The 26,936-nt window shown below is 49.2% G+C and overlaps 1 protein-coding gene and 1 long non-coding RNA gene across 12 annotated transcripts in view; one reads left to right on the plus strand and one right to left on the minus strand.

Annotated features, from left to right (window-relative positions):
* The window catches only part of LOC113586311 (putative E3 ubiquitin-protein ligase HERC1), a 207,748-nt gene that overhangs the window by 165,059 nt on the left and 15,753 nt on the right, over positions 1–26,936 (minus strand). For 3 of the 11 annotated variants that reach the window (XM_035527665.2, XM_035527664.2, XM_081718758.1), the window contains exons 13-55: positions 26,562–26,687; positions 25,796–26,017; positions 25,213–25,365; positions 24,766–24,898; positions 24,343–24,534; positions 23,531–23,743; positions 23,267–23,440; positions 23,053–23,167; positions 22,061–22,187; positions 21,634–21,802; positions 20,886–21,180; positions 20,405–20,489; positions 20,081–20,129; positions 19,625–19,740; positions 19,307–19,429; positions 18,037–18,240; positions 17,757–17,877; positions 17,141–17,381; positions 16,619–16,776; positions 16,353–16,514; positions 16,149–16,246; positions 15,915–16,013; positions 15,570–15,737; positions 14,854–15,093; positions 14,277–14,360; positions 13,531–13,750; positions 11,235–11,517; positions 9,293–10,074; positions 8,948–9,149; positions 6,799–6,956; positions 6,123–6,206; positions 5,868–6,045; positions 5,443–5,570; positions 4,458–4,666; positions 3,860–4,128; positions 3,495–3,547; positions 3,141–3,326; positions 2,813–2,993; positions 2,416–2,665; positions 1,755–1,971; positions 1,287–1,549; positions 934–1,058; positions 581–705 (exon numbers count right to left, since the gene is read on the minus strand). In XM_035527665.2, the coding sequence (XP_035383558.2) occupies positions 581–705; positions 934–1,058; positions 1,287–1,549; positions 1,755–1,971; positions 2,416–2,665; positions 2,813–2,993; positions 3,141–3,326; positions 3,495–3,547; positions 3,860–4,128; positions 4,458–4,666; positions 5,443–5,570; positions 5,868–6,045; positions 6,123–6,206; positions 6,799–6,956; positions 8,948–9,149; positions 9,293–10,074; positions 11,235–11,517; positions 13,531–13,750; positions 14,277–14,360; positions 14,854–15,093; positions 15,570–15,737; positions 15,915–16,013; positions 16,149–16,246; positions 16,353–16,514; positions 16,619–16,776; positions 17,141–17,381; positions 17,757–17,877; positions 18,037–18,240; positions 19,307–19,429; positions 19,625–19,740; positions 20,081–20,129; positions 20,405–20,489; positions 20,886–21,180; positions 21,634–21,802; positions 22,061–22,187; positions 23,053–23,167; positions 23,267–23,440; positions 23,531–23,743; positions 24,343–24,534; positions 24,766–24,898; positions 25,213–25,365; positions 25,796–26,017; positions 26,562–26,687 (7,780 nt within the window). Of the gene's footprint in view, positions 1–580; positions 706–933; positions 1,059–1,286; positions 1,550–1,754; positions 1,972–2,415; positions 2,666–2,812; positions 2,994–3,140; positions 3,327–3,494; positions 3,548–3,859; positions 4,129–4,457; positions 4,667–5,442; positions 5,571–5,867; positions 6,046–6,122; positions 6,207–6,798; positions 6,957–7,901; positions 7,976–8,947; positions 9,150–9,292; positions 10,075–11,234; positions 11,518–13,530; positions 13,751–14,276; positions 14,361–14,853; positions 15,094–15,569; positions 15,738–15,914; positions 16,014–16,148; positions 16,247–16,352; positions 16,515–16,618; positions 16,777–17,140; positions 17,382–17,756; positions 17,878–18,036; positions 18,241–19,306; positions 19,430–19,624; positions 19,741–20,080; positions 20,130–20,404; positions 20,490–20,885; positions 21,181–21,633; positions 21,803–22,060; positions 22,188–23,052; positions 23,168–23,266; positions 23,441–23,530; positions 23,744–24,342; positions 24,535–24,765; positions 24,899–25,212; positions 25,366–25,795; positions 26,018–26,561; positions 26,688–26,936 lie in introns of all 11 variants that reach the window. The other 8 variants (XM_035527670.2, XM_035527666.2, XM_035527671.2 and 5 more) reach the window with 8 other exon arrangements.
* On the plus strand, positions 9–19,300 carry LOC145658918 (uncharacterized). Its single transcript, XR_014124782.1, has 4 exons — positions 9–665; positions 11,670–11,730; positions 13,598–13,784; positions 18,881–19,300. It is a non-coding gene; the product is annotated as an uncharacterized LOC145658918 (long non-coding RNA).

Consider the following 26,936-nt stretch of genomic DNA (forward strand, 5'->3'; position numbering starts at 1 on the left):
TAGGAGAACAAAGAGAGTGAAAACGCCTCCTTCATCTGTTCAAAGTGGCTGATGGAGCTCTCCCGTGACTGCCCTAACCATGATGGAAAGTACATTTTTAATTCCCAGTGTGAATTCATAATGTACATAAAATTGGGAGGGGGCAGGGGGAGGGGTGGAGTTTACTAGAAAGAGGAGGGACCAGGGAGCATATTACGGCTGTTTTAAATCTGATTTTAAATCACTGAGTCACTGAATCTCTCTATCGCCCTTGCTCTCGGTCCCTCACTGGGCTCTTACATACCAGCCCAGTGAGTTCTGTATTCTTATATGCTCTGTATGGGAGCAATACGCTTTTTTATATTATTTATATGTTTATTTATATATATTATTTATACTTTAATTATCAGCATTTCTATTGCTATCTTTCTGATAATTACTCTACATGCTTATGGAATATTATATATTTATATAATTCTACTTTTAATTCAGAGTCTATTCACTTTGACAGGACCTCTCTTTCATGGTTTAGTCCAACGTGCTCTTACACACTCCAGGGTGGAGGAAGTGTGTCTGCACGAGTGTGTGTGTGAGCGCTCACCACGGACGGTCCAGATGTTAATGAGTTTGTTCTGGAAGGTGGCCAACAGTGTTCCTCGTGAGCTCCACATGACCTGGGAGAGCAGGTGAGTTCCCACAGAGCTATCTGAACCTGCAGCAGCCTCACTGAGGACACACACACACACACACACACACACACGTGCATGCACACACGCAGGCGTGTGCACACACACAAACACACAAAGAATTTTGTCTTGTAATGATTTGACGATGTTAAAGAAGGGAAAAGCCGGTGAACTGGTCATTGGAGAACGTAACCTATTCATCGATTCAAAGGAAATCCCAGGGAAGCCAAAACAACACAGGGATGGTGACCAATCAGAGGTGTGTTACCTGCTGCAGGTGTGTGTGTGGAGCAGGTCGGATGTGTTGGGAGAGACATCCCACAGACGAACTGTCCCGTCCTGAGAGCCAGTAGCCAGCAGGCCCTGCTCTGAACTCCAAATGCAGCTTGTCACCTACGGACGTACCAACACACACACACACACACACACAGTAATAAAGGTTGGAGAGAAACAGTCAAACAGATACTAACATGGGGAAAGGGCCAGGGCTATGAGAACAGGGGGCGGGGTTGTCAGATATGGGTGTTGACAAAAAACAAACAAACAAAAAAAAACAACAAGTATGCTCTATTTCCAGGTTCACCAAGTGAAACGTTCGGATTTGCACAAAAGCGCATATACCCTCCCGAGGTGAGCCTCCATCTTCCTGACGGGACACTTGCGCAGGTCTCCGGCCATGTCGCTGTAGATGTGGGGCCGTACAGGACTGTCCCGCTCGGAGGTGGCCAGCGCCTGTACCACCTGCCGTGCAGCCCACTGTCGATGGCGGGAGAGCAGGCGAGCTGACAGGGCGCACGCGGCCAGGGCGTTGGCCAGCTCCAGGGGCCCGACACGCACTGCCGGCTGGGGCAGGACAGGGCCCGGGGTCAGAGGGCTGCCGGCCTCTGGGAAAGGACACAGGATTCATTATGAGCAGCCGGACAGGAAATGAACTCCAGAATGAAATTCCCAAACAAAGTTCCCAAATGTGTAACCTTTTCCACTGATCAACAGAACACAACGGGATCCATGTCGTCACCTCTGTTTGCTCTCATATGTTTATATTTTTCAAACAACACTGATGAGTGGAAGGTGGTGACGCTCTCTCACCTTTGGCGTCTGTGACCTCTGATCTCTCTGCACTGTAGCGGTAGCGAACTCCTTTCTCCGTCAGAAGCGACACCAGGCTCTGGGTCACCAGGAAGTTGGGTGGTGTGAGCTCTCTGGTGTCCCGCAGGGATCCCTTCAGGTTACCGCCGAGGCGCACTCTCTGCTGCGGGTCAGCGATGGCTCCCAGACTGGTACCTGTAGCAGCAGCCATCAGGTCCTGATGGTGGGGGGGGGGAATAAAGAGAGAGAGAGAGAGAGAGAGAGAGAGAGAGAAAAGAACAGAAGGGAGAGAGAGTGAGTTTTTGTGAGTTTTTAAAAAAAGATCAATTATTCATTTTCAACTATTAAAATCTAAAATTAATTCACAGTAATTAAAAGAAACAGAAGACAATGAAATAAGTGCAGTTTCACAAGTGAAAGTGAGGGCAGGGGACTCAGCTAGAGTTTCAGGCAACGAAGAGAGAGAAAAACATTCATCCAATTAAAACAAGCAGCTAGAGTTTCAGCCAATGAAGAGAGAGAAACACATTCGTACAATTAAAATAAGCAGCTAGAATTTCAGCCAACGAAGACAGAAAAACATTCGGCCAATTAAAACAAACAGCTAGGGTTTCAAAGAGAGAATGTGATTTTATCTGTGGACTGTTAAGGATACATGTACCTGTGTGCAGATGTCCACCAGCTCTCTGTATGCTGTGGGACTGTGAGACACCAAGCTGCCAATGGCAGAGCTGAGGAAGGACAGGAAGGCAGAGCCTGAATGGTCACTTGCAGAGCCCCGACCAATGGGCTGCTGGTCCACTCCCATGTGGACACGCCCCCCGGCTGCTAAGCACATTAGCCGCACCAGGATGCGAATGTCCCCTAGACCCAGAGCCTCCAAACCGCTGGAATGATTACACACTGAACTACTGAGGGAGGGAGAGAGGGAGGGAAAGAGAAAGATGGGATAGAAAATTCTTCAACACATTAATCATCACAACAACAAAAAATACAGTAGAGTCAGGGCACGTGCTTGCACGCCAACACACTAGAGGAGGAGGGTGCTATGGCGCCACCTGGTGGAGGTCTGAGACAGGGCTCTGAGCACAATGCTGTAGGCCAGCAGGACCTGCGCGGTGGTGGTGACTCTGCGCAGGGCCACCAATCTGTCCTGGGGCTCCCGCAGAGAGGCTGCCTGTTCCCCCAGAGTGAGTACACACGCCGGAGCCTTCAGCTCAGTACTCACCACGCCGACACCTACACACACACACAGGATTTAAAATGCCATTCAGAGTCATAAGAAGATGGAATCTGTACTACTCTCACTAGCCCTTCTGCCACTCTGTAGCTCAGGCAGCAATAAAGGTCAAATGTTTCCTTTTTGCCTCTAGATGGCGCCGTTACCTTTGTACTGCAGCTGTTTGTCTCCTGTGATGAGGGCCCCGAGCGGGTCGGGCTCAGAGAAGAGGATAGGGTCAGGGATCAACTTCTTCTCACTGAGCCCCAGTGGCCTCAGCAGAACCCCAAAATCCTCCAAACCCGTTAGACGCTCACAGTCCGAGTCATCCTGGTACCCGGGATCCCACTCATCTAACACACACACACACACACACACACACACACACACACACACACACACACACACGCACACACACACACTTTCAACACACTGGACTAACATCTATGCCAACACACAGGCAGGAACAGAGCCTGAGGAACGTCTGCAGATAGAGTCTCTCAGGAGAACACTCAACATACCATCAGAGGTGCTGTCCAGCTGACCAATCAGATCTGATGCCGGACCCCTCATTCTGAAAGCACATTACAAACGACAATTACATCGCAAACGTATTGTTTGCATGCCTGCCAAGTATTGCTGCACACCGTGGACATGTTAATTAATTAATTAGATGTGATTTATTTAAAAAATGTAGTTTTTTTTTTTTTTTACTCTTAAAAGTGAAAAGAAAACTGAAAGCAAACCAAGTTTTTATCCTGAACCAGTTTTAACTGGGTTAATATTCAAACTGGGAGCCTACTGCATTGAGGATGAACAGAAATGATCAGACTGTGGTCTCTCCTCTTTCTCTCCTTCCTGGCTGGACTTCTGCAAGCACGCTCACCTGTCCCGTCTGGAGCTGAGCTCTCCCAGGCTGGCCTGCAGGTATCTCTCCCTGCAGGTGGAGCATAGCAGGTAATAGGGGCTGCCAGAGCCGCACTCGCCACCGAACCAGCCGTCCACGTAGGCTCCGTTGCTGCGGTAACCGCGGCGGCCGGCGCTCTGGCCGCAGCCGGGGTGGTGGCACTTCATGTGGGCGTTGAAGCGCATGGTGAGGGTGTTGCACAGCTCACACTCCACCATCTCACGAGCCTCTGAGGGGTCCTCCCCTCCCTGGAGGGGGAGGAATGGAGGGAGGCAGAAAAGAGAAGTGAAAAAGAGAGAAAGAGGGTCGAGTAAGGGAAATGGAGATGCAGAAAAAGCAGGAGAGGTTGAAGAAAGAGTCCGGGAGAGAAAAATATAAGAGTTTAAAAACGGAGAGAGAAAAGGATGAATCAAGCAGGAAGACAGAAATCTGACCTTAAACTCTGCAGAAAAGAAAAACAAAAACAAATGAAATTTTAACCCACCCCCCCACCCCCCCACCCCCAACACCCAACATCCGCTCACGGATGGTGATGCGTTAGGATGGGGTTCTGGTGGCCCTATGCTCTGCTCCGCACCTCCACCATCCACACCGTGTCCCGCTCGGAGCTGATGAACTCCGGCGTCAGTAGCTCCTCGTACGGCTCCTCCTGGTAGGAGTCGTCCATGTAGCCAAGCTCCGCCTCCTCCTCCGCCGCAAACGGGTGAGTCTCCGCCCTCTCAGGCCATTCCGGCACGCCCATTTCCTGCCTATATAGGGTGGGCACCGGGCTGGGCGACGGAGAGTCTGAATGCCAAGGACAGAAAGGCTAAGCGTGATTCACCTGGCATTGTCCACACATATGCAAACGCACACGCAGACAAAGAAAATATCATGCAACAGCTTTCAAATTATTTTCAAATTATTTTCTGAGCATTGAGTATGTAAATAAATGCATATACCATAAACACATTCAGCGAACAGGCTGCAATGGCACGCCCACATGTTCATAAACCTTTGTGACGTGTTATTCTAAATAATAAATGACTCGAATAAAACAACAGAAGAATATGAAGGACTGTGGCTTTCACAAGAGGGTCACAGAGGTTACTGCTTACTGATCACATTTCCAACAGTTTTTAGGAACATCCATGTGTGTCCAATAGATGGTGCCATAGAGAGACCGGTGAGTACAGATGCTCAGTGTTTGTCCCTGTGCCCAGTGTGACGAGCCGTCCTCTGGAAGTCCCTTTATGTTCCTTCACCGATCCGTTGATGCACTGGTTACTGGTGTGGTGTGAACAGTGTGTGGCTGTGCGTGAATGGGCTGATGTGTGCTCATCTGTGTTTGGCTGTGTATAATTATGCTTGTATGTGGCTTTGTGCGTGTGTGGCTGTGCTCGGCTGTGATTGTCTGTGTCTGTGTTTGTATTTGGGTGTGCTCGGCTGTGCCTGTCTGTGGCTGTGTGTGGCAGTTCTTGGCTGTGACTTTCTGTGGCCGGGTGTGTATTTGTGGTGTGTGGCTGTGCCTGTCTGTGGCTGTGTGTGTGTTTGTGGTGTGTAGCTGTGTGTGTGAGACGGACCTGCTCTCCTGAAGGAGGTGCGCTGGCTCAGTCCCGAGCGTTGTCTCCGCGCAGGGGGAGGCCGGTTCCTCGTCAGATGGACGTCTAGGAAGTTCTCCCTCTCCACCAGATCCAGGCCAGCTAACAGACTGACACACACACACACACACACACACACACACACACACACACACACACAATACTGTTTAACACTGATTTGTGGAATCTGAATAAATCTGATAAGCTTTCATAGTTACAGTGTGTGAGTGTATGCACGTGTGTGTGTGTGTATGCGCGTGTGTGTGAATGCACACGTTTGTGTATGTGTGTGTATGCGCGTGTGTGTATGCACATGTGTGTGAGTGTGTGTGTGTATGCACGTGTGTGTGTGTGTGAGAGAGTGTATGCATGTGTGTGTTTGCGTGTGTGTGAGTCTTTGTTCCTACCTCTCGTTGGGTTCCCTGAGCACAGCTGGGGACTCTGGGCACTGTACTGTGTCTGGTCCATCTGACGAGGGCGTCTCAGTGGCGCCCCCTGCTGCCAGCTGGTCCTCAGTCAGGGGATGCTCCAGCATCCAGCTAGCCAGCATCTCAATCGTGGCAGAGTCCACCTCCCCCGTGACCCCTGAACCACAGGTCAAAGGTCATTCTTCTCCTAAACTACTAATTCCCTGAGACAATAAGTGTGTGGCGTGCAGGTACCTGCCGCCTCCATGGCCCTGTAGATGTGTCTGACAGAGAAGCCCATTTCCAACAACCCTACAGGCACAAACACCTGGGGGTGGTCTAAGGGAAGGGGGGGGGAATATATTCAGCTGTGAAATGAAATTTGTCAACCAGCCTGAGTACCTAATTACAGCCGAAATTATGAATGAGAGAAAGAAGTTTGCCACTAAACAGCCATAAGATAAAATGGAAAGTTGGTAAAGGGGGGGAATTTAATTTCTAAGGGCGTTTTTAAAATGACATCACTGCTCAAAAAGTACATCAGTGCAAACAGGAGTTTGTAAGTAAACTGTAAAATAGATGTCATGCCAGAACAACTTTGCACGCATTAGTGTTCTTGAGACCCTCCAGCACAAAACACACCAGTCTCAATCAGGTGCAAAGGCCCAGAGAACCTAAACCTGCATCTGTCTAATCATGCTCATGGTCCCTCCTCTGGGCACACGTCGCACTTTTAAAAGTATAACGCAGTGAACTTCAGGCCGTTTTGCACCGAGCACGGACATTTGTGACCTGCAGCTAAGGTTTGTAATACTGTAATTACTGTAGGTTCCCTGGGTCTTTAGGTACACAGCATGCTGGTGCCACCGAGTCCAGGAGTAGCCCACCTCCCTGCCCCCCACGCCTCTTACGCTGGAGCCCAGGGTCTTACCCACAGGGGTCCTGGTCTGGCTGCAGGGCTCCAGGAAGCTGGTCTGCTGTTCAGCAAATCCTGTGCAGGAGGCGGAGCCTGCAAGCGTGAGTCCCGGAGGCAGCATGGGGCTGTGGACCAGACCAGCCAGTGCAGGGAAGCGGGCCAGGACCATCCGCCTGGAGAGGCACGCGCGCATGCACACACACACACACACACACACACACACACACACACACACACACACACACGTGTATACACATACAAACAAAGAGACACGTGCACACACGCACATACACATACACAGACACACACACACACACATATACACAGACACACAGACACACGCACATATACACACATATACAGACACACAAAGAGACACACTCACATATACACACATACACAGACACACGCACATATACACATATATACACAGACACACGCACATATACACACACATACACAGAGACACACGCACATATACACAGACACACAGAGACACACGCACATATACACACAGACACACAGAGACACACGCACATATACACACATATACACAGACACACGCACATATACACACATATACACAGACACACGCATATATACACACATATACACAGACACACATGCACACACACACAGACACGCGCACACGCACACACACACGCACACAAATGAAGAGCTCCTAACAACAGCCCCACACACACACACCTCACAGGCAGCCAAAAGGGGTTCACACCAGCTCAGTCTGATAACTGCTGTCTGATCTAAACGTGTAAAAACAGCTCCTAGTCATTAAAACCTCGAGTCAACACACAAACAGCTAATTATCACATCCAAATGAGCGTAATAAAACTACTAATACATGCACTGAAATGCTGGGGAACATAAATTCCAGAATAAAGTCTGGAATTTATGCTGGTGTGTGCTGGTGTGAAGCCATAGTTAGCTGTGGTCTCTGCTGGAGAACAAAGACTCAGGCACTCAGTACCACTGACGAGCAGCACGTCTGGAAGCCAGTAGTTATACACCATGGCTGAAGTTAGTTTCCACACGGTCTAGGTCCCCACCACACACACACACACACACACACACACGCGCACACACACACACACACTCACCGGCTCCCTCACTCACACCTGTTGTCAGCAGGGTGGGATTTTGAGTCTCAGGTGTGCTGCTGTCTGACAGCGATCTGGAGCAGAAACATCCAGACAGGTCAGAGAGCGCCGCCCATACACCATCTGTGTAGTGATGGTGTTTAAGTCCGTGCGTACCTGTCCAAGTCCTTTACTGTTTATTACACTGATGTTGTCTAACAAACTCTAGTACTTATTGTTTATTACACTGCCTGTGGACTGTTATAGAGTTTATATGTATTTTGTACTTCTAGGCATCAGCACTGATCACTGTATTCTACAGTATTCTAGTTCATTGGTAACTTGCAGTCTAACCTTCTGTACTGTACTAGGATGTATTCTAGGAGGAAATGACAAAGCACTTTTGTAAGTCGCTCTGGATAAGAGTGTCTGCTAAATGCCATAAATGTAAATCTAAGTTGGCAATGTTGCTTCCGTTCTCTTACACACTGGTCCAGGCCTTGGTGGGGGGACACACAAGAACTGGCTAAACATTAATTTCATAAAGAAAATAAATGAACTAATTCTTACTATAATGATGAAAACTCAGAAGACACATATGATGTGTGCTAGGGTTCTTCATGGAGGTCTCATTTTTAGCTACTTACACTGATGCATGAAAGGTTGTGAACCATTAGGAGTTTCTGTATTTCACCATAAATTTGACCTAAAACTTAATTCAGAATGTCAAAAAAGTAGATAAAGAGAACAGAAATATCACCAATGACCAGAAATGTTTAGATGCAGTTATTACTGAACAAGGTGGTCACAGCAGATGCTGCAAAGGTACTTTTGTCACTCACAGATGAGTAATATTGGATCATTTTCCTCAGTAAATAAATGACATGGTCTAATATTTCTGTCTTTTGTTTGATTTGGTTAGTTTTATCTACGTTTAGGACTTGAAGTTTTAAGTCAGAAATATAGAAATAAATGTCTAAATGGTTCACACACTTTCATGCACCAGTATAACTGTCAGTATAAAGATAGTGTCTATATTTTGGCCAGCGGTGTCAAGCCATACTCACTGTAGGAGGCTGATGGGAAGGAAAGGGTTAAAGTTCTCCAGGCCGTCAGCCTGCAGAGCAGTGAGGAGGGAAGTTGTCAGGTCATTGGTGGAGGAGGAAGCCGACTGGCCGAAGATGGCGGTCCCATCCGAACCGTTGCTGTGCAGAGAGATGGAACTGGAAGACTTTGACACCGGCTGGGAGGAGGCATGGCCTGCTGGATCTCCACAGGAAGGAAAGATTACGCAACAAATTCAACACCGCAGCCACGTCTGACACAAACGACAACTACGACTAACCCAGTAGCATGGTACTCTATCTCTGTGTGTGAACTCTGAGATCACATGACTGTATGGTGCCGGGCACCTTTGTTGTCTTTCCCAGCACCGTCCTCTTGCAACCTGCTGACGGCACCTTTAAAGATCATGACCTGCGCTCGCTCCAGGTCAGCCAGGGTCACGGGCTGCTTGATGGGGCAGGGTCTCACGGCCCACTTCACCATGCTGCGCACCAGTAGCTGCAGCATGGGCCGCACTTCGCCGCTCTGCTCGCCAGCGGCGGGGCACCTGCCCGGGTCGGGGGTGCCCAGCCCGGGGCCCACCGCCCCCTCCGCTCGGGGCACCAGGAGGAGGTCGGTGAACTTGCTGCAGTTGAGGATCACAGCCAGGGACTTGAGCGCCCCCAGGAGGAGGTAAGACACACGCACGGCGCGAAGCTCCAGGGCAAATAAGTCTGGTTTAGGCTGTGCTGGCAGGCAGGGGGCGATGTTCTGCTCATCTGCAGAGGGTTTCGGGGAGCTGGGGGAGTCCATTTCTCCTTGTCGCGCTTCATCCTCCCGCTTCGTGTCATCCAGTGGAACGGGCGTTCCTTCGTCCAGCATCATCACGCGTGCGATGTCTTCGTCCAGTCGCTGCTCCAAATCGCTCCGTGGGCCGTCCTCCGAGACGCTCGGGTCCCGGGACCTCCCCAAAACCGCTCCAGCTCCGTCCCCGGACTCAGGCTCCTCCTCTAGCACGCCCGTCAGAAGGATGAGGTCAAAGAGCACGGCAGGGGTGAGGCCCGCGCAGCGGGTCATGTCCAGCTGAGATGTGTCCCAGGGCTCCAGGGACGAGAGCGGCGTGTCACTGGGTGACCAAGAATTCAGGAAGCTTTGGGTTAGTGGGGGTAGGACAGGGCAAGACACACAGCAACATGTAGATGAGGAGAGAGAGAGAAAAGAAGAGAGAAAGAGGAGGGAGAGGAGAAAAGGAGAACAAAGAAAAGAAAATGATTAGACAGAAATGGGGAGACAGATAAAAGGAAAAGGTAATGAAACTGAACAATGTGTTAAAACACCACAGGCCAAGACAAACATCAAAACACCACGCGCCAAGACAATCAAAATACCACGTGCCAAGACAAACATCAAAGCACTACGTGCCAAGACAAACATCAAAGCACCACGTGCCAAGACAAACATCAAAGCACCACGTGCCAAGACAAACATCAAAGCACCACGTGCCAAGACAAACATCAAAGCACCACGTGCCAAGACAAACATCAAAGCACCACGTGCCAAGACAAACATCAAAGCACCACGTGCCAAGACAAAACATCAAAGCACCACGTGCCAAGACAAAACATCAAAGCACCACGTGCCAAGACAAAACATCAAAGCACCACGTGCCAAGACAAACATCAAAGCACAACGTGCCAAGACAAACATCAAAACACCACGCGCCAAGACAAACATCAAAACACCACGCGCCAAGACAAACATCAAAACACCACGCGCCAAGACAAACATCAAAACAACATGCACCAAGACAAATATTAAAACACCACAGCCTAATATACACATTAAAGCAATCAAAATGTCAAATAACCCTTAATGACACTGCTGGTTAACGTCGAGTATGACTGCAAAAACAATAACCGTGTACAAACATAACAGAGTCCAATAAAATGTGTGTTTATGCATGTGTATTTGCGTGGTTGTATGTGTATGTGTGTGTGTGTGTGTGTGTGTGTGTGTGTGTGTGCATATATATATATATATATATATATATATATATATATATACATACATACACACACATTTATATGTATATATATTTTTATTACATATATATATTTTTATTACATACATATATATATATATATATATATATATATATATATATATGCGCCTGTGTGTGTATAAGCATGTGTGTATTTGCGTGTGTGCGCGTGTGTATATATATATGCGCCTGTGTGTGTATAAGTATGTGTGTATTTGCGTGTGTGTGTGTGTGTGTGTGTGTGTGTGTGTGTGCGCATGTGTACCTACCTCACACTCACATCCACCTCCTCCCACTGTAACTTTGCCAGGCTACTGCCCTCCTTCAACACTCCTAACAGAGTGGCCCGACGCCCACTGGGCATGTGCAGACAAGCCCCGCCCGCCCGGAGCCCACTGTCCACTCCTCCGATCAGGGCCAGGACAGGCCACACCTCCGCACACAGCACGCTGAGCTGGGTGTCAGACAGGCAGGCGGGGCCAGCGAGCAGCTCGGGACTCGCTGTGGAGGTGCAGCTGTCCCGGGGACTCCTTTCTCTCTCCCCCACTACACCTGCTCACACACGACAACAAGACAAACGTTTTCTTACTAGTCTGTTACGTCCCCTACCGCAGACATTTATGCACAATGGGAGATCTTTGGTGAACGGGTGGACACTGATCGAAAAGAAACTTGTCTTCTCTTCTTGTCCTGTCTATCAACAGCAGAATCTGGGCTACCCAATCCAGACAGTCAAGCTATTCAAGAGAGCCAGACCATGTTCAGGTATGGCACACTGGTACAGCTATATTACTGTAGCATGCTGGGACAATGTTGTGTACACAATAACACACCAACCAGTATTACATCAGCTCCATACTGACAATACAAACACCAACACGCATCAATAAATGCAAACATTAGGTAATATCACAGAATGTTATTCCAATAGATGGTTGGAAAGCTCCCACTTTCACACTCATCCTTTTGGCTTGTTCATTCTTCTTGTTTTATATATTTTGTAATAGATTTTTTTTCTGTAACAAAGCCAAGCGCCAACTTCAGAACATTAGGCTTGTTGAAGAATGTTTGTTGAAGACTGGTGTTTGTTGACGATTTGATGATTACTGCTGATTATTAGAGAATGCTGGTGTTGTTCGTGTGTGTGCTGGTGTTTCTTGGTGTTTCTCTGTATTTTTCAGTGTGCTAGCTGTGCCTTGTGTGTGTGTGTGTGTGTCGGTGTGTATGCGTATGCGTGTGTGCGCATGTGCATATGCGTGTGCATGTCTGTGTGTATGCATGTGTGTGTGTGTGTGCGCGTATGCGTATACATGTATGTGTATCTGCGTGTGTGCGTGCGCATGTATGTGTGTGCGTATGCGTTTGTGTGCGTGTGTGTACACGCGTGTTGGTGGGTATCCATATCTTTGCGTGTGTGTATCTGTATCTGTGTGTGTGTGTGTGTGCGCGCGTGCGTATCTGTGCGTGTGCACGTGTGTGTGGGTGTGTTTACTTATCTGTGCGTGTGCATGCGTGCGCACGTGTACGTATTTGTGCGTGCATGTGTGTAAGCGTGTGCGTGTCAATGTGTATGCGTTTGTGTGCGTGTGCTCGTGTGCTCGTGTGTACGCGCGTGTCGGTGTGTGTCGGTGTGTATGTGTATGTATCTGTGCGTGCGTGCGTGTGTGTGTGTGTGTGTGTGTGTGTGTGTATCTGTGTGTGTGTTTATCTATGTATCTGTGTGTGTGCGCGCGCATGTGTGTTATCTATGTATCTGTGTGTGTGTTTGCGTGTGCACGTACGTATCTGTGCGTGTATGCGTATGCATGTGTATCTGTGCATGTGTGTATCTGTGCGTGTGTTTGTGTGCGTATCTGTGTGCATGTGTGTGTGTGTGTGTGTGTGTGTGTGTGTGTATCTCTGTGCATGTGTGTGCGCGTATCTGCATGTGTGTGTGTGTGTGTGTGTGTGTGTGTGTGTGTGTGTGTATCTCTGTGCATGTGTGTGCGCGTATCTGCATGTGTGTGTGTGTGTGTGTGTGTGTGTGTGTGTGTGTGTGTATCTGTGCGTGTGCGTATCTGCGTGTGCGCTTGTGTGCATGCATATCTGTGTGTGTGTGTGTGTGTGTGTGTGTGTGCGTTTGTGTGCATGTGCGCGTGTGTGTATCTGTGCGTGTGCGCGCATGTGTATGTGTGCGTGTATGTATCTATGTATATGTGTGTGTGTATTTATGTATCTTTGTGTGTGCATGCGTGTGTGTATCTATGTATCTGTATGTGTGTTTGTGTGTGTGTGCGCACGTGCATATGTGTGCGTATGCGTTTGTGTGCATACGTTGGTGTGTATGCGCGTGTGTGTGTATGTGTGTGTGTGTGTGTGTGTGTATCTGTGCATGTGTGTGCGCACGTGCATATCTGTGCGTGTGTATCTGTGCCTGTGCATGTGTGTGTGCGCATGTGTATGTGTGCGCATGCGCATGTGTGTGTGCGTGTGTATATGTATGTGTGTGCACGTGCATCTGTATGTGCGCGCATGCGTGTGTATACGTTTGTTTGTGTGTGTGTGTGTGCGCATGCGTGTGTGTACCGTGTCTACTCTGCGCTCCCTCCCTCAGGACAGCACTAATGCGTTTCAGCCTGTGTGTGATGTGCAGGCTGATGGGTGCAGCCCAGTCTTCACTCTGCTGGAGCCTCCTCAGAAGGTGCACGCTGGCCTCTAGCAGCACAGTGACCCGCGGGCTGCACAGGGGGTCACCCGGCAACAGGTCACTGGGCATTCCCCGCATCTGAAGGTCAGACAGCGCCACCTAGAGGACACAGGAGACATGAGCATCCAATCAGGTTGGCAACGGAGGGAAAAAAGCAATTACCTTATCAAGCAGGTTAATATTATTATTATTATTATTAATAATAATTATTAATAACAATATTATTATTATTATTATTATTAATAACAATATTATTAATAATTATTAATAATAATAGGTATATATTTTATTATATTAGTATAATATATTAAATTAGGATAACCTAAAGAAGCTAAATCAAACAAGAAGTCTACTGCATAAATGTGTCAAAACGTTAAGTGTAAAAAATGTGAGAAAAATACATTTTTAAATATTTTTAATCTTTAAATCAGTGCTTTAAGTATGTTTGACCGAAACACCAAAGAACAAGTTTAAAAGAATAGATCTCCCTCTGGCCAAAGATAAAGCGATAAAGAGCTAACGATCTCTAAGAAGGACGTCTGCACACCCCACCCCACCTCCACACTCCACTCCCCTCATCCACCCCACCTCCCCAGGCTCGTTACACGGGGGTACAAGGGGGTACCTTCTCTCCTGGGTTACTGCTGTAGAAGAGCACACAGGGGTAGAGCTCGGTGGCGTCCACCCCCTCAAACGCCAGCTTGGGCTCCTGAGTGGCAGAGATTTGGGACATTCAGCAGGGTCCACATAGGCTTCATGACCTTACACACACTTACACAGTCCACAGTCCATACACACACTTACACAGTCCATACGCACACTTACACAGACCTTACGCACACTTACACAGACCTTACGCACTCTTACACAGACCTTACGCACACTTACACAGACCTTACGCACACTTACACAGACCTTACGCACACTTACACAGACCTTACGCACACTTACACAGACCTTACGCACACTTGCACAGACCTTACGCACACTTGCACAGTCCACAGTCCTTACACACACAGAATCCTTATACAAACGTACACAGTCCTTCTCCACATCACGTATACATGGACCTGCCCGGTTTGGAAACCAGAACCATCTCAGATTCACTTCCTACACTTCTTGGCTGAAGCGTTACTGAAACACGAGAGCCCAGCAGTGTGCCGTCACTGCGAGCAGCTCGGGAGAACACGTCCGCTACTCACCCGGTTGTTCTTGGCGAAAGAGATGGTGTGTGCCTCCATGTCCAGGACACAGGTGATGGTGTCGCCCTGGGTGAAGGAGGGCAGAGCGCGGCCCAGCTCACCCCCGTGGTACAGGCTGCCGCTGTAGGCGCGGTACAGCCACATGTCTGTGGTGGTGCGGTGGTTACAGTCGCTGATGGGCCAGCGGGAAACGCCCACACACGTACCCTCATTGCCACGGTTCTCCTTCGTGATGTAGAACTGAGAGGGGACAAGGGAGGAGGAACAGTGGTAAGTTTAGTGACACCGTTTCACTGTCCATCCCAACACCAATCACGAAACATCGATACAGCACCGCCACTGGCTACTTTCCTAATAATAGTTTTGTGCGTTCAAACTAGAGCAAGACGGTTCTTACAGTGCACGGTATTCCTTCAAACCAGTTTCTCAGTACTGCTACTGGACTGTATTATTTCAACCAGTAGTTTCCCAGTACTGGTATTGGACTGTATTATTTAAACCAGTGTTTCTCAGTACTGCTCCTGGACTCACTGCTCTCCCTCCACTGATGACACTGAATCAGCCAATCTGCTAATATTAACGAGGCCTTCATCATCTTAAAGTGGGAGAATCAGAGCACGGTGACTCTAGAGTACATGGGGTCAGGGGAGTCCAGCTCCACCAGGGGAAATGCTGGTTTGAACGGGGGGTTGTTTTTACAGAGTCGATGCCAATACCTTCCAGGCAAAGCAGCCAGCAGTGATGGCGGTAGTGGACAGGCCATAACCTTTGCCCCCTGAGCCATGAGAGAGAATGTTCCCACTCTCCAGAGAACAGCAGACCAGTTTGTGAGGATCAAAGGAGAAATCACCAATAGGAATACACTCGTCCTCACTGATGCTCTCCTGAAATACACACAAAAACAGCTATAACAAAAACTGAGTAAAAAAAAAAAGCTTTTCCTCATATAAATATCTTTTTAAAATCACCCAGGCCAGAAAAAGCAACAAAGCCAGTAAACGTAATCCATCCACTGCCTGCGTGGCAAAACCCAAGGTCTGCCAATCTAGTCTATAACAAACCTTCTTTGAACCATCACGCATATTTTCTGCGTTTGTCTTCATTGCCAGAGGCTCCTCCCACATGTAGGCGGAGAGAAGGTCAAATAGACGCTCCACAATCTTCAGGGCAAAAACAATAAGTCAGCATTAACACATTACACACATTACACACACACACACACACACACACACACACACACACACACACACACACACACACACACACACGCGCACGCACAAACGCACGCCTCTCACCTGCTTCATGTGCAGCGGGTCCGTGCATGCGGGAAGTAACGCCTCCAGGATGTGGAAGGCCAAGAGTTTCGTGCGGAGGTTACGGAAGCGAGGGTTACCTGAAACAGGCGCTCACAGTCAGCTCTGGAACTGATCTAGAGTCAGCAGCAGTAATGCGCTACAGCGTTAAAGGCAATCCCAACGCACTGTGCACACAGGACACACCTGAGGAGCTGTGGTAGGACACGATGGTCATGAGAGGCTCGATCCACCTGGAGATGGATGATGCTCTCTGGGTGGTGCTTAGCGACAGGACACGCCGGAGGAAGACCAGGAAGTCGGCAAGCTGGGACTCCGCAACTTTACTACTGCGCCACACCTCTGACCCTACACACACACACGTTAATGATCAAGCATGCATTAATGAGAAGCAGGTCTCTTTAAGCTGAGGGGTAGGGGCAGGACTAAGTGTGTGTGCTCCTCTGACTCACTCTGTGCTCTCGGACTGAGCTCATGCTCAGAGTCAACCTCCACTCTGCTCTCCAGCGCCTCCTGCTGGTGGAGTGTGTGTAACAGACCCTGTAGCTGTTCACACATCACGTCCATCAAAGCCTGGGACACATCCAGTGGCAAGGCACTATCATAGGAGCTATACAGACATGCGCATACACAGACACACGCGAACACACTTCAATATTTAAGCACCCCAGGTGTTCAGGAAGAAGCTTGGATTACTTCAGCATGGTGATGGAGAACCACATATAAAAAAAGCCCAGAAATGTTAATGGCTGAAATAAACAACAAAGACACCTGGCTGGGACTATAAACCAAAGTAAGTGTGTGTGTGTGTCCGCGCATGCACGTGTGTGTGTGCGCGCGTGTGTATGCGTGTGTGCGCCCGAGTGTATGTGTATGTGTGTGTGTGTATGTGTGCGTGTACATGTATTTGTGTGCGTGTGTGTGTTTGCATGTGTACGTGTGTGTTTTCTTTCATGTGTGCCCATCTCTTTCACCTGGCGGTCATGACGATGCTCTGAAGGAGGCGTGCGGAGGCCAGTCTCACAGCTCCGCCCAGCAGGGCATTCCCAGAGGCGGACGCAGCCAGCCAGCGCTGGCTCACCTGTACACAGGTGTTCTGGGTCAGCACAGCCAGAAGCTCCAGCACACCCTGTCTCACCATCACCACCAGGTCCGCCGGCTGGTACTGGAAGTTCAGCGCAAACACGGCAGCCAGTATCAGGTGCTGGCACGAGCCTGTTAGTGGACATGCAAGACGGAGTAACACAGCGTCACGTGACAACGAACCAACCAATGAACAGAGTAGTGATGTAATCTGAAATACACAAAATAAAGAGTACAGGAACACTTCCCATTCTCTACCAGTTAAGACTATTTGAATGTTATGAGTCTTGTGAGAAATTGGGCACAAATGCTATTACACTGCAATACTGGGATACGTGTGTGTGTACACAGCTGAGCTTGATCCAGGAGATTTTAGAATCATAACAGAGGGATGAACTGGCACGTCACAGCAGTCGGGTGGGTTAACTGGGATCCAGTGCTCTGTATGTAAGGCCAGTACTGGTCTGCGTGTGGAGAAGCCGGGGCGGCCCTCTCTAACAGACGTACCCTTCTGCCTCTTCTCCAGGGCTACTTTTTGCTTGAGCACACACACCACCTGCTGGTAGAGTGTGTGTGCTGCAGCCTGAAGCTCTCTCTGGGCACTCATAGAGGCCGACTGGGTGCCAGCCTGCAGGAGGACACACACACACACACTGCTGTAACTTAATTCTTTGATCAAAGAGCCTTGATCAAAGGTTTTGATCAAATAGAGGCTGGCTTTGCTAAGAGTTGAGGCAGGTTTTGATTAAAATATCACGATATTAACATGTTGTCCAGTCCTACTCACAGTGTAGTGGTACATCCTGTCGCTGGGTGCTGTCTGACTGCCTGTGATGGGAGCTCCCAGCCCAAAACAGCCGGACAGAAAGTAGAGCTGCACCGACTGCAGGAGACCTGGGAAGCGTGGGGGTGCCACAGAGCCAAGCTCACCGCTCTTCTCCTCCATCTCAGCCAGGAAGGAAGAGATCTGACACAAGGCCTCAAGACGCATCTGTGTAAAGAGGGAAAGAAAAGCAGAGGGAATTGTTTTAAGAATGGTGTTTCTTGTGTGTGTCTCTGTGTGTGTGTGTGTGTGTGTGTGTGAGACAGAGTGTGTGTGTGAGAGAGAGAGTGTGTGAGAGAGAGTGTGTGTGTGTCTCTGTGTGTGTGTGTGTGTGTGTGTGTGTGTGTGTCTCTGTGTGTGTGTGTGTCTCTGTGTGTGTGTGTGTGTGTGTGTGTGTGTGTGTGTGTCTCTGTGTGTGTCTGTGTGTGTGTGTGTGTGTCTCTGTGTGTGTGTGTGTGTGTGTGTGTGTGTGTGTCTCTGTGTGTGTGTGTGTGTCTCTGTGTGTGTGTGTGTGTGTGTGTGTGTCTGTGTGTGTGTCTCTGTGTGTGTGTCTCTGTGTGTGTGTGTGTGTCTCTGTGTGTGTGTGTGTGTGTGTGTGTGTGTGTGTGTGTGTGTGTGTGTGTGTGTGTGTGAGATCACTCTGCCATCTAAAAGCAGCCTCTCAGTGCTTTCCCATAACTCGGCCTGAGCAAAACGTAGCTATACCAGCTGGCATTTTGGATATATTGTTTTGTCATTTGCTTTGTAGTGGTGTATTTTCTGCAGAGGGTGACCACAGACACTAACGCTGGGTCCTCTGTGTTGTCAGGGAGACGTCACCATCGATCTTTAGGTGATCTGACACACCCACACAGTTGACCTCCAATTCACCAAGACTGGAATGAGATGGCGCGATCCACACCTCCACGCTGCCAACGCGCTCGATGCTAAGGGCTGGTTTCAGTCAACTGTGCTGCCAGTGCTGACTGGCCACTGGAAATTCTTTATAATCAAGTCATGTGATTAACTTGAAAAACTAGACTACACACAAACTCCTGTTCATACATTAAGGTGGGAGTGTACATCTTACACAACACCCCAATCAAGAGCCTTCATTCCTCACTAGCTGCAAAGTCGTGCTCCGTCACACTGTGTCCCTTAACTGGTATAATGTGTATGAGGCACAGAGGACCCAGTGGGAGGAGCCTAGGCCAAGAACCTCCCACCAGGGCCCAGTGGGAGGTCCAGGACCTACCTCAGCCCTCTGCTGTTGCTGCGTCATGGCCAGAGGGATGGCTCTGGGGTCGGCATGGCAACCCGACACCCTCTCCACCAAGGCAGATGTCCTCAATAGTCCCTCACACAAGAAGCTCAGCACCTGTGCATGGGGAACATTGGAGTATCTGTAATAGTACATAGAGCAGCTATGGTCTAAATCAACATATAAATAAATATACACATACAACAACAACAACAATTTATCTTGGAGACTGTGGACGTGTGAAGGAGTGTCAGAGAGCTGGTGTGTTCTAGCAGAAGGGTGTGTGTGTGTGCGCGCGTGCATGTGTGAGACCTGTTCCAGCAAGGGTGCAGTCTCAGTCTCTGTGGTCAGCGGTACAGTGGGGCTGATACACTGGCGTAGTCTCTCCCAGGCACCCTTCATGATGCCCAGAGAACACAACGGTAAACCTGCACACACACACACGCGCACGCACAGACCTTTCTAAACAAGTACGCTTTAGAACAATATAATTCGCTAACTGCTATCACATAAGATACTCTGTACAGATTGGATATGTCCAGTGCATAAATATTCCTTCATCCTTACACGTGTCGGGCTGTGTGAGGTTAGGTACTGGCCCTAGCTGTGGAATTGGGAGTCTAGACCTCAGTTACCACATCAGTCCCTGACACTACTGCATGGACCACAGAAGACACACTGGACTAGCACAGGCTGGGAGAAGTGGTGGAACACATACAGTACAACTCAAAAACCCAGCATGGAAGATAAAAGAAACACACTACTTACCAATCTTGTTCTTGGCTGGAGCAGAGGAGCTCACAGACTGGTCTGGCTTCTTAGAAACAGAGAGACACACTCACAGACTGACAGAACATAGTGAAACTGACTATTGAAAATTAACCACTAGATGGGATTCCAAAACTTCATTTAGAAAGCTCAGACAAACTAGATAACCATGAAGACAGCGTCCCTCAAGCCTAGGACACCATCACCTTGTGAAGTGGCGCTGGCCCTGCAGGGTTTCGGGGGTGGAGCCGTGAGCGCTACACCCTGGCCTCCAGCACAACCCTGCATACCCAGACCGGTGCAGATGGACAATGGACACACTACCTCTCTCTCACTGTGCTTCAGACCGTCCGGAGCAGCAGAAAACTCTCCTCTGATGCCTTGGTCTTCAAAAAAGTATGTCGGTCCCCTGTTGGAACAAGAAATTTCAAAGAATATTAATAATAATTTTCTATGCGTGTCCATTTGTCTGATTTATAACAGTGTGGACCTTAAAAGTGGTTTAATATGCTAAACTGTATCAATAAAAGTAATGAGGGGGTTATGAAGCATAATTTAAACACTCTCATAAATTACATTTATGGCATTTAGCTGATGCTTTTATCCAAAATGACTTACAATTATGACTGAGTACAACTTGAGTAATTGAGGGTTAAGGGTCTTGCTCAGGGGCCCAACAGTGATGGCAATTGAACCAGCAACTGTCTGACTAGTAGTCCAGTACCTTAACCACTGAGACACCACTGCCCACACCCTCTCACTCACAGACACACACTCACAGACACACACACTCACACTCACTCACCTGGTGGTGCTCTCGGTGTGTGTCTCCACAGACCGGCCTTGGTCCTGCCAGGCTGGCCTGACACCCAGCAGCAGGAAGAGACAGCGGTTGACCACGAGGTGGCAGGCTGTGGAGAAGGGCAGGCTGTGCTGGGCCGGGGGCTGGATGTCCCAGGGCCTGTGTGCTGGCCCTCTGTCAGGGCTGCCTGGGCTCTCTGTGCTGCTGGGCAGGGTGCTGGTGCCCGAGGACTCGTACAGCGTCTCGCTCTGCTGCAGCTGCATCGCCTCACGTGTAGCCAGGAAGGACTGGAGCACCTCTGCAGGGAGGACAAGCGCAGGGTTAATGCATGCGCGCACACACGCAAACACGCACACAAAGCCCCTGTATTAGCGTACCGGAGACGGCAGCTTGGACTGGTTTTTGGATCAAGAGTAAATCAAAAACAAGTTATTTCTAGAATGTGCATCCTAATAGGACTGATTAGACACACACAAGCCTAAGCCAGTTCCACAAGCAAGGTAAGTGATTATAGATCAGTTTAAAAGTGCAGATCCATCATGGTTTATTCCAAGTGTCAGAGGAAACATCTCTACTTCCAACATGACTCCAAGGACGTGAATCACGGCCTGAACATGACAGGAAGCAACCATGGAACAAGCACGACATTGTAATATGTGTGTGTGTGTGTGTGTGTGTGTGTGTGTGTGTGTTGTGTGTTTGTGCACATGCATGTGTATGCATGCAAAAACACAAAAAGCAGTGTGATTACCCGGCAAGTACATACTGATGCTGGGTGTCTCGTCCTCTGGAGGATCGTCCTGGTTGTGTTCGGCTATGTTCACGTCCTGGCCGCCTGTCTCCGGTTCTCTCCCTGTCTGCTCTCCAGATACACCCGCCTCCTGCCCATCCTCTCCTGGGCTCTGGGATTCTGCCGAGCTCTACACGGACCCAGGCACAGCGGGGACACAGAGGACAGAAGTGGTCTGGTACTCGGGCAGATACTAGTGACAGAACTATAACTAGGCATTCTTTCACAAAAAAGTTATACTCTACCCACTAAATGCACCATAACCTACATAGTTTCACTGCTGTAGGTATGAAACAGCTGTTCACAAGAGTTTACAACACTAAAAGGCAAACACAACCCCCCACCGCCCTGGCACGGAGCAGTCCAACAGGGGCAGAAGTGTCTTCACCTGTTTAGTGACCATCGTAGGAAGTGTATTGCCTGCATTTCCAGGGTTGTCTTTGTGAAAAAGAAGAGTGTTGCGGATCTTGTACACTGCCTCATAGACCTCTATGAGCACATCACAGGGCTCGTACCTGCAGTTGCACAAGCACACACGCATACGCGCGCGCACACACACACACGGAGCATGTGTGAGCATACGCATACACACAGACACACACAAATGCACCCATGCATGAGCATACACACACAGGAGTGAAAGGACAGGGGTGATTTATGGTAAGACTTCCCACCCTCAGTCCCCAGTCTGTTTATTCTGATTTACTGGAAGTGCCAGTTCAGACACTCAAAGAGCCTTTATCATACACAGAGCTAGACAGCAGAGGTAGGACAAGGGCACTGTGTGTGTGTGTGTGTGTGTGTGTGTGTGTGTGTGTGTGTGTGTGTGTGTGAGTGAGAGAGAGAGAGTGAGTAGAGTAGGACAGCGAAAAAGACACAGAGAAGGGAGAAAGAAAAAAGGATGTGAGACTGAGACATCAGTGAGATGTCAGTAAGCAAAATGTGGCAGAGGATGACATGTCTGTGTTCAGTGCCTTAGCCTGTCTCTCTCTCTCTCACACACACACACACACACACACACACACACACACACACTCTCTCTCACACACACACACACACACACACACACACACACACACACACAGCTGGAGTCCAAACCAGCCGGTCTGTCCATGCTGGAACTCCCCCGCACCTCAGAGGGCAACAATGTGTTTGTGAGGGAGAGATCACTGCATTTGTAGTGTTGGGTGGGAGGAAACAGGAGTAGGAGGGGTGATGTGTGGCGAGAAAGCGCTGATTGGAGGGAGGAGGAGATGATGGGCGGGGAAAGATCATGATTGAAAAGGAGGGATGTGAGAAAGACGGGGCGATAGGCGGGGGATAGCGGGAGGTGGGCGGGGTAAAAGAAGCTGGGTGATGAGTGCAGAGAGCGGTACCCACCTGTCCTGCCGGTAGGCCACGTCCTGCAGGCCTGTGTGCTTCAGCAGAGCAGCAAGACTGCAGCGACATGCCGTCTCCAGCAGAGCATCTCCCACTGTAACTCCACCGTCCCAGTCTACAACACACACACACAAATTTAACCAGTCAGACTTGGCGGAATTCCTCCTTTTTTCCCCACTCCGTTTAAAGCCAGTGTAAGCCCAGCCCGCCTCACCTCGGCTGGCGGCGTACTCCTTCACCTTCCTCCAGAGGGCGCTGGCGGGCTCTCGAGGGGAACCCAGCGCCAGCTCCACCAGCGTGGCATTCTCAGCAGACAGATGCAGTTCGGTCAGCCAGGTGTCCCCGCAGCCGAGCGGCGCCGCCTCACCCAGCCGGCCAATGGCCCAGTCTGCACAGGCCCCAGAAACACAAGCACGTGGGTGACCTACACCAAGCTCCAATGCATCGCCAGATGGACGTGTCAGAGGTGTTTCGTTACCCAGCCGTTCGGCGTTCATCTCGAGTCCATTCCTCAGCAGTGGGTTCGAGAGCCAAAACTCTGCCATCTTTTCCTGGATGGAAGGGGGAGGGCCCTGGAGCATCCCACCCAGGCATCGACCAATCGCCAGTGCCACACACCTCTCTAAGTCCAAAAGCCATGCCCAGTCATGTGTCTCAGAGTCAAGGGCGGGGGCTGTGACCTCTGGTCCCTCTGGATAGGGGGAATGGGGTCAGATCTCTTAGTCATGTCACAGCACACAGCATATGAAGGCTTTTAACCTCATAATAGCCACAATTATTATTTAGTTATTAAAGCAGAAGACTTTATTTAGTAACTACATTAAAACTAATACAGTAGGTATGTAGGTACAAGAGTGAAGTATAAACGTGGACCACAAACCTGCCAACTATTCCTTAAACCTTAAATGCTTAAAAGAAGATTCTCAAATAATTTCTTTAAAGGTTATTCACAAATTTGGTGGCTTTATTTAACTACCTGTATAAACTGCAAAAACACTAACACAGTAATAACCTGAAAACTAATAAACTAATACAATTAATAACTTCAGAGATTAAAAAGTTACTTGTCAAACAGGCTCAAACAAAGATTCTTCAAACCTTGTGTGTGTGTGTGTGTGTGTGTATGCCTCTTTGTGTGGGTCTGAGTGTGTGTATACACATTTGTGTGTTTGTGTATGTGTGTGTATGTGTGTGAATATGCGTGCATTATATAAATGTGTGTACACATTTGTGTGTGTGCGCCTGTTTGTGTGTGTGTACGCGTGTGTGTGCCTGTGTTTATGTGTTTACCCTGAGCCGTGTCCTCCAGCTCCAGCTCCTCCAGCACACAGGTGTAGGGCAGGTAGCAGTTCAGAGTGTTCAGGTGCTCCAGCAGGGTGAGCAGGTGGGGGAGGAGGGGCTTAACCACAGCCAGAGGCAGCAACAGCACAGAGTACATCACCTGACACAGGAGACTACCTGCTACTGAGCCAAACAGCACAGCTAAACCAGACACACACACACACACACACACACACACACACAGTACATCACCTGACACAGGAGCCAAACAGCACAGCTAAACCAGACACACACACAGAGTACATCACCTGACACAGGAGACTACCTGCTACTGAGCCAAACAACACAGCTAAACCAGACAAACACACACACACAAACCCCCCTTCTATCTTGTCTCTGTGTAAGTTTATGTGGACACACAAGTGGTCTTACTGTGTAGTTTATTAATCACATGCTTGTCCAGTGAGCTTTCCTTCAGCAGAACGGTGGACCTCTGGAATGTGTCCCCCGCACATGGCAGCAGCAGACACAAGTGCTTGTGGAGTAACATCACACTGCTGTCGTCCTGCGCACACACACACAAACACACACACAAACCACGAATGAAGCTTTATTTACAAGAAAAGCAAGATGGAAGATGTGTCTGGAGTCATTAGACAACAAAGTGTTAAAATGTGCATTTAAACACTCTTACCAATCAGCTATTGCTCAGGAAATGTGGTGGCATGGCCGTACCTCAGTGCTACTGTAGGTGTGGTGGAGTGGCCGTACCTCAGTGCTGGTGTAGGTGTGGTGGAGTGGCCGTACCTCAGTGCTGGTGTAGGTGTGGTGGAGTGGCCGTACCTCAATGCTGGTGTAGGTGTGGTGGAGTGGCCGTACCTCAGTGCTGGTGTAGATGTAACAGTGGGCCAGCAGGTGTTTGTGCAGTGCTGACAGCAGGTGGTGGAAGTGAGATGGAGCTTCAGTCTGTTTCTGAGCAGAGACAGACTGCTGCTTGTCACTGTTCTTCTCCAGCTCACCAAAGGCACGCTCCTACACACACACACACACACACACACACACACACAGCATTAAAGTATTAAAAGAGAAACAGTAAAGAAAAAGGGAAAGTCTAAGAGCTTACTTTTATGCTATCGGCATAAGAAAGTTGTCACAAAGCCAAAAGGAAGCCAGAGTTGTTCACAGACTGGTACAGTCCTCCTACCCAAACCCTGGCCAACCACGGACGACCTGCACATCACTGCTGGACTGCTGATTTGTGAACCAATGAGCCAGATACCGAAATCAGTGTTGCTATGTGATCATTAAATATAAACACTCCATATTAACAAGTCCAGTCAGGTCAAAATTAGTCTATATTAACAAGTCCAGCCAGGACAAGTCTATTCTATATTAACAAGCCCAGCCAGGTCAAATCTAGTCTATATTTACAAATTCAGCCTTGTCAGGGTCGCAGACTGACCGTGTAGAAGCCTATGCTTAATAGGAGGGTCTTGAGCAGGACTTCAGCCAGATGCAGGTGGTCTGGGGCCTCAGTGCTGGAGCTGGAGGCGTGTGTGGGTCTGTCCGGCGTCGGGGGCAGGCCAAGGCCGGCACCCAGCTCCCCCGGAGAGCTGAACCCCAGCAGGCAAGCCACGTGGCTCTGCTCCTGGAGACTGTTCAGCACCATGTCTAACTGCAGACGCTGGAGGACAGACAGGACTTAGCAAGGCTGCTCTGATGATGATGATGATGATGATGATGAAGAAAATGTAAGACAGTAGTTTGGGCTCCTGAGTGGCAGAAAAACGTTGTGGTGTGGGTGTGTGAGGATGTGTGTGTGCCGTGTGGGGGAGTAAGGATGAGTGTGTGCTGCGTGGGTATGTTAGGATGTGTGTGTGTGCGCTATGTAGTTGTGTTAGGATGTGTGTGTGTGTGCGCTATGTGGTTGTGTTAGGATGTGTGTGTGTGTGCGCTATGTGGTTGTGTTAGGATGTGTTAGAATGTGTGTGGTACAGTGATTGGCTGCGGTGGGAGCATGTGACAGCCCTCGGCCTCCCTCATTGGCTGCTATTGTGTGACGGAGGAGGTGTGGGAGTTAGAGAGAACAGTGGGCACAGAAACGTTCAAAACCTCCAGCATTGGTCATTAGAGCCACATACATCCTAACAGCAAATACAATCAGCTGGCATGCTGGCCTCTAAAACCCACCTGTGTGCGTGTGGGGGTGTGTGTGTGTGGGGGTGTACCTGTCCTTTAGAGAGAGACTCCCAGCTCTCTGGACCCTGAGGTAGGAGTGAGTGCAGCAGTTCTGTTCTCTCCCTGAGAGGCGGCAGCAAGAGAGACGCTCCGATCGACAATGTGTTCATCACCTCCTACACACGCACGCACGCACGCACACGATTTTAGCACCAGTGAATGACTCATTTGTACTAGGCCATGAAAATTCAACAACAGACTAAGCCTCTATTGTTTTATGAAATACTGAAAATTAAGATGCAAGATAAATTCTAGCATTACCCCATAAGCTTTCACACCAACAGTGATTTACTCTACACCCTACACCCACCTTACATCCACCCTACACCCACTGGGTGTGTTTAATCCCCACCGCCTTTACGGCC

Source organism: Electrophorus electricus, chromosome 8 (assembly GCF_041902795.1).
Source record: "Electrophorus electricus isolate QZ-2024a chromosome 8, ASM4190279v1, whole genome shotgun sequence".
Lineage (NCBI taxonomy): Eukaryota > Metazoa > Chordata > Actinopteri > Gymnotiformes > Gymnotidae > Electrophorus > Electrophorus electricus.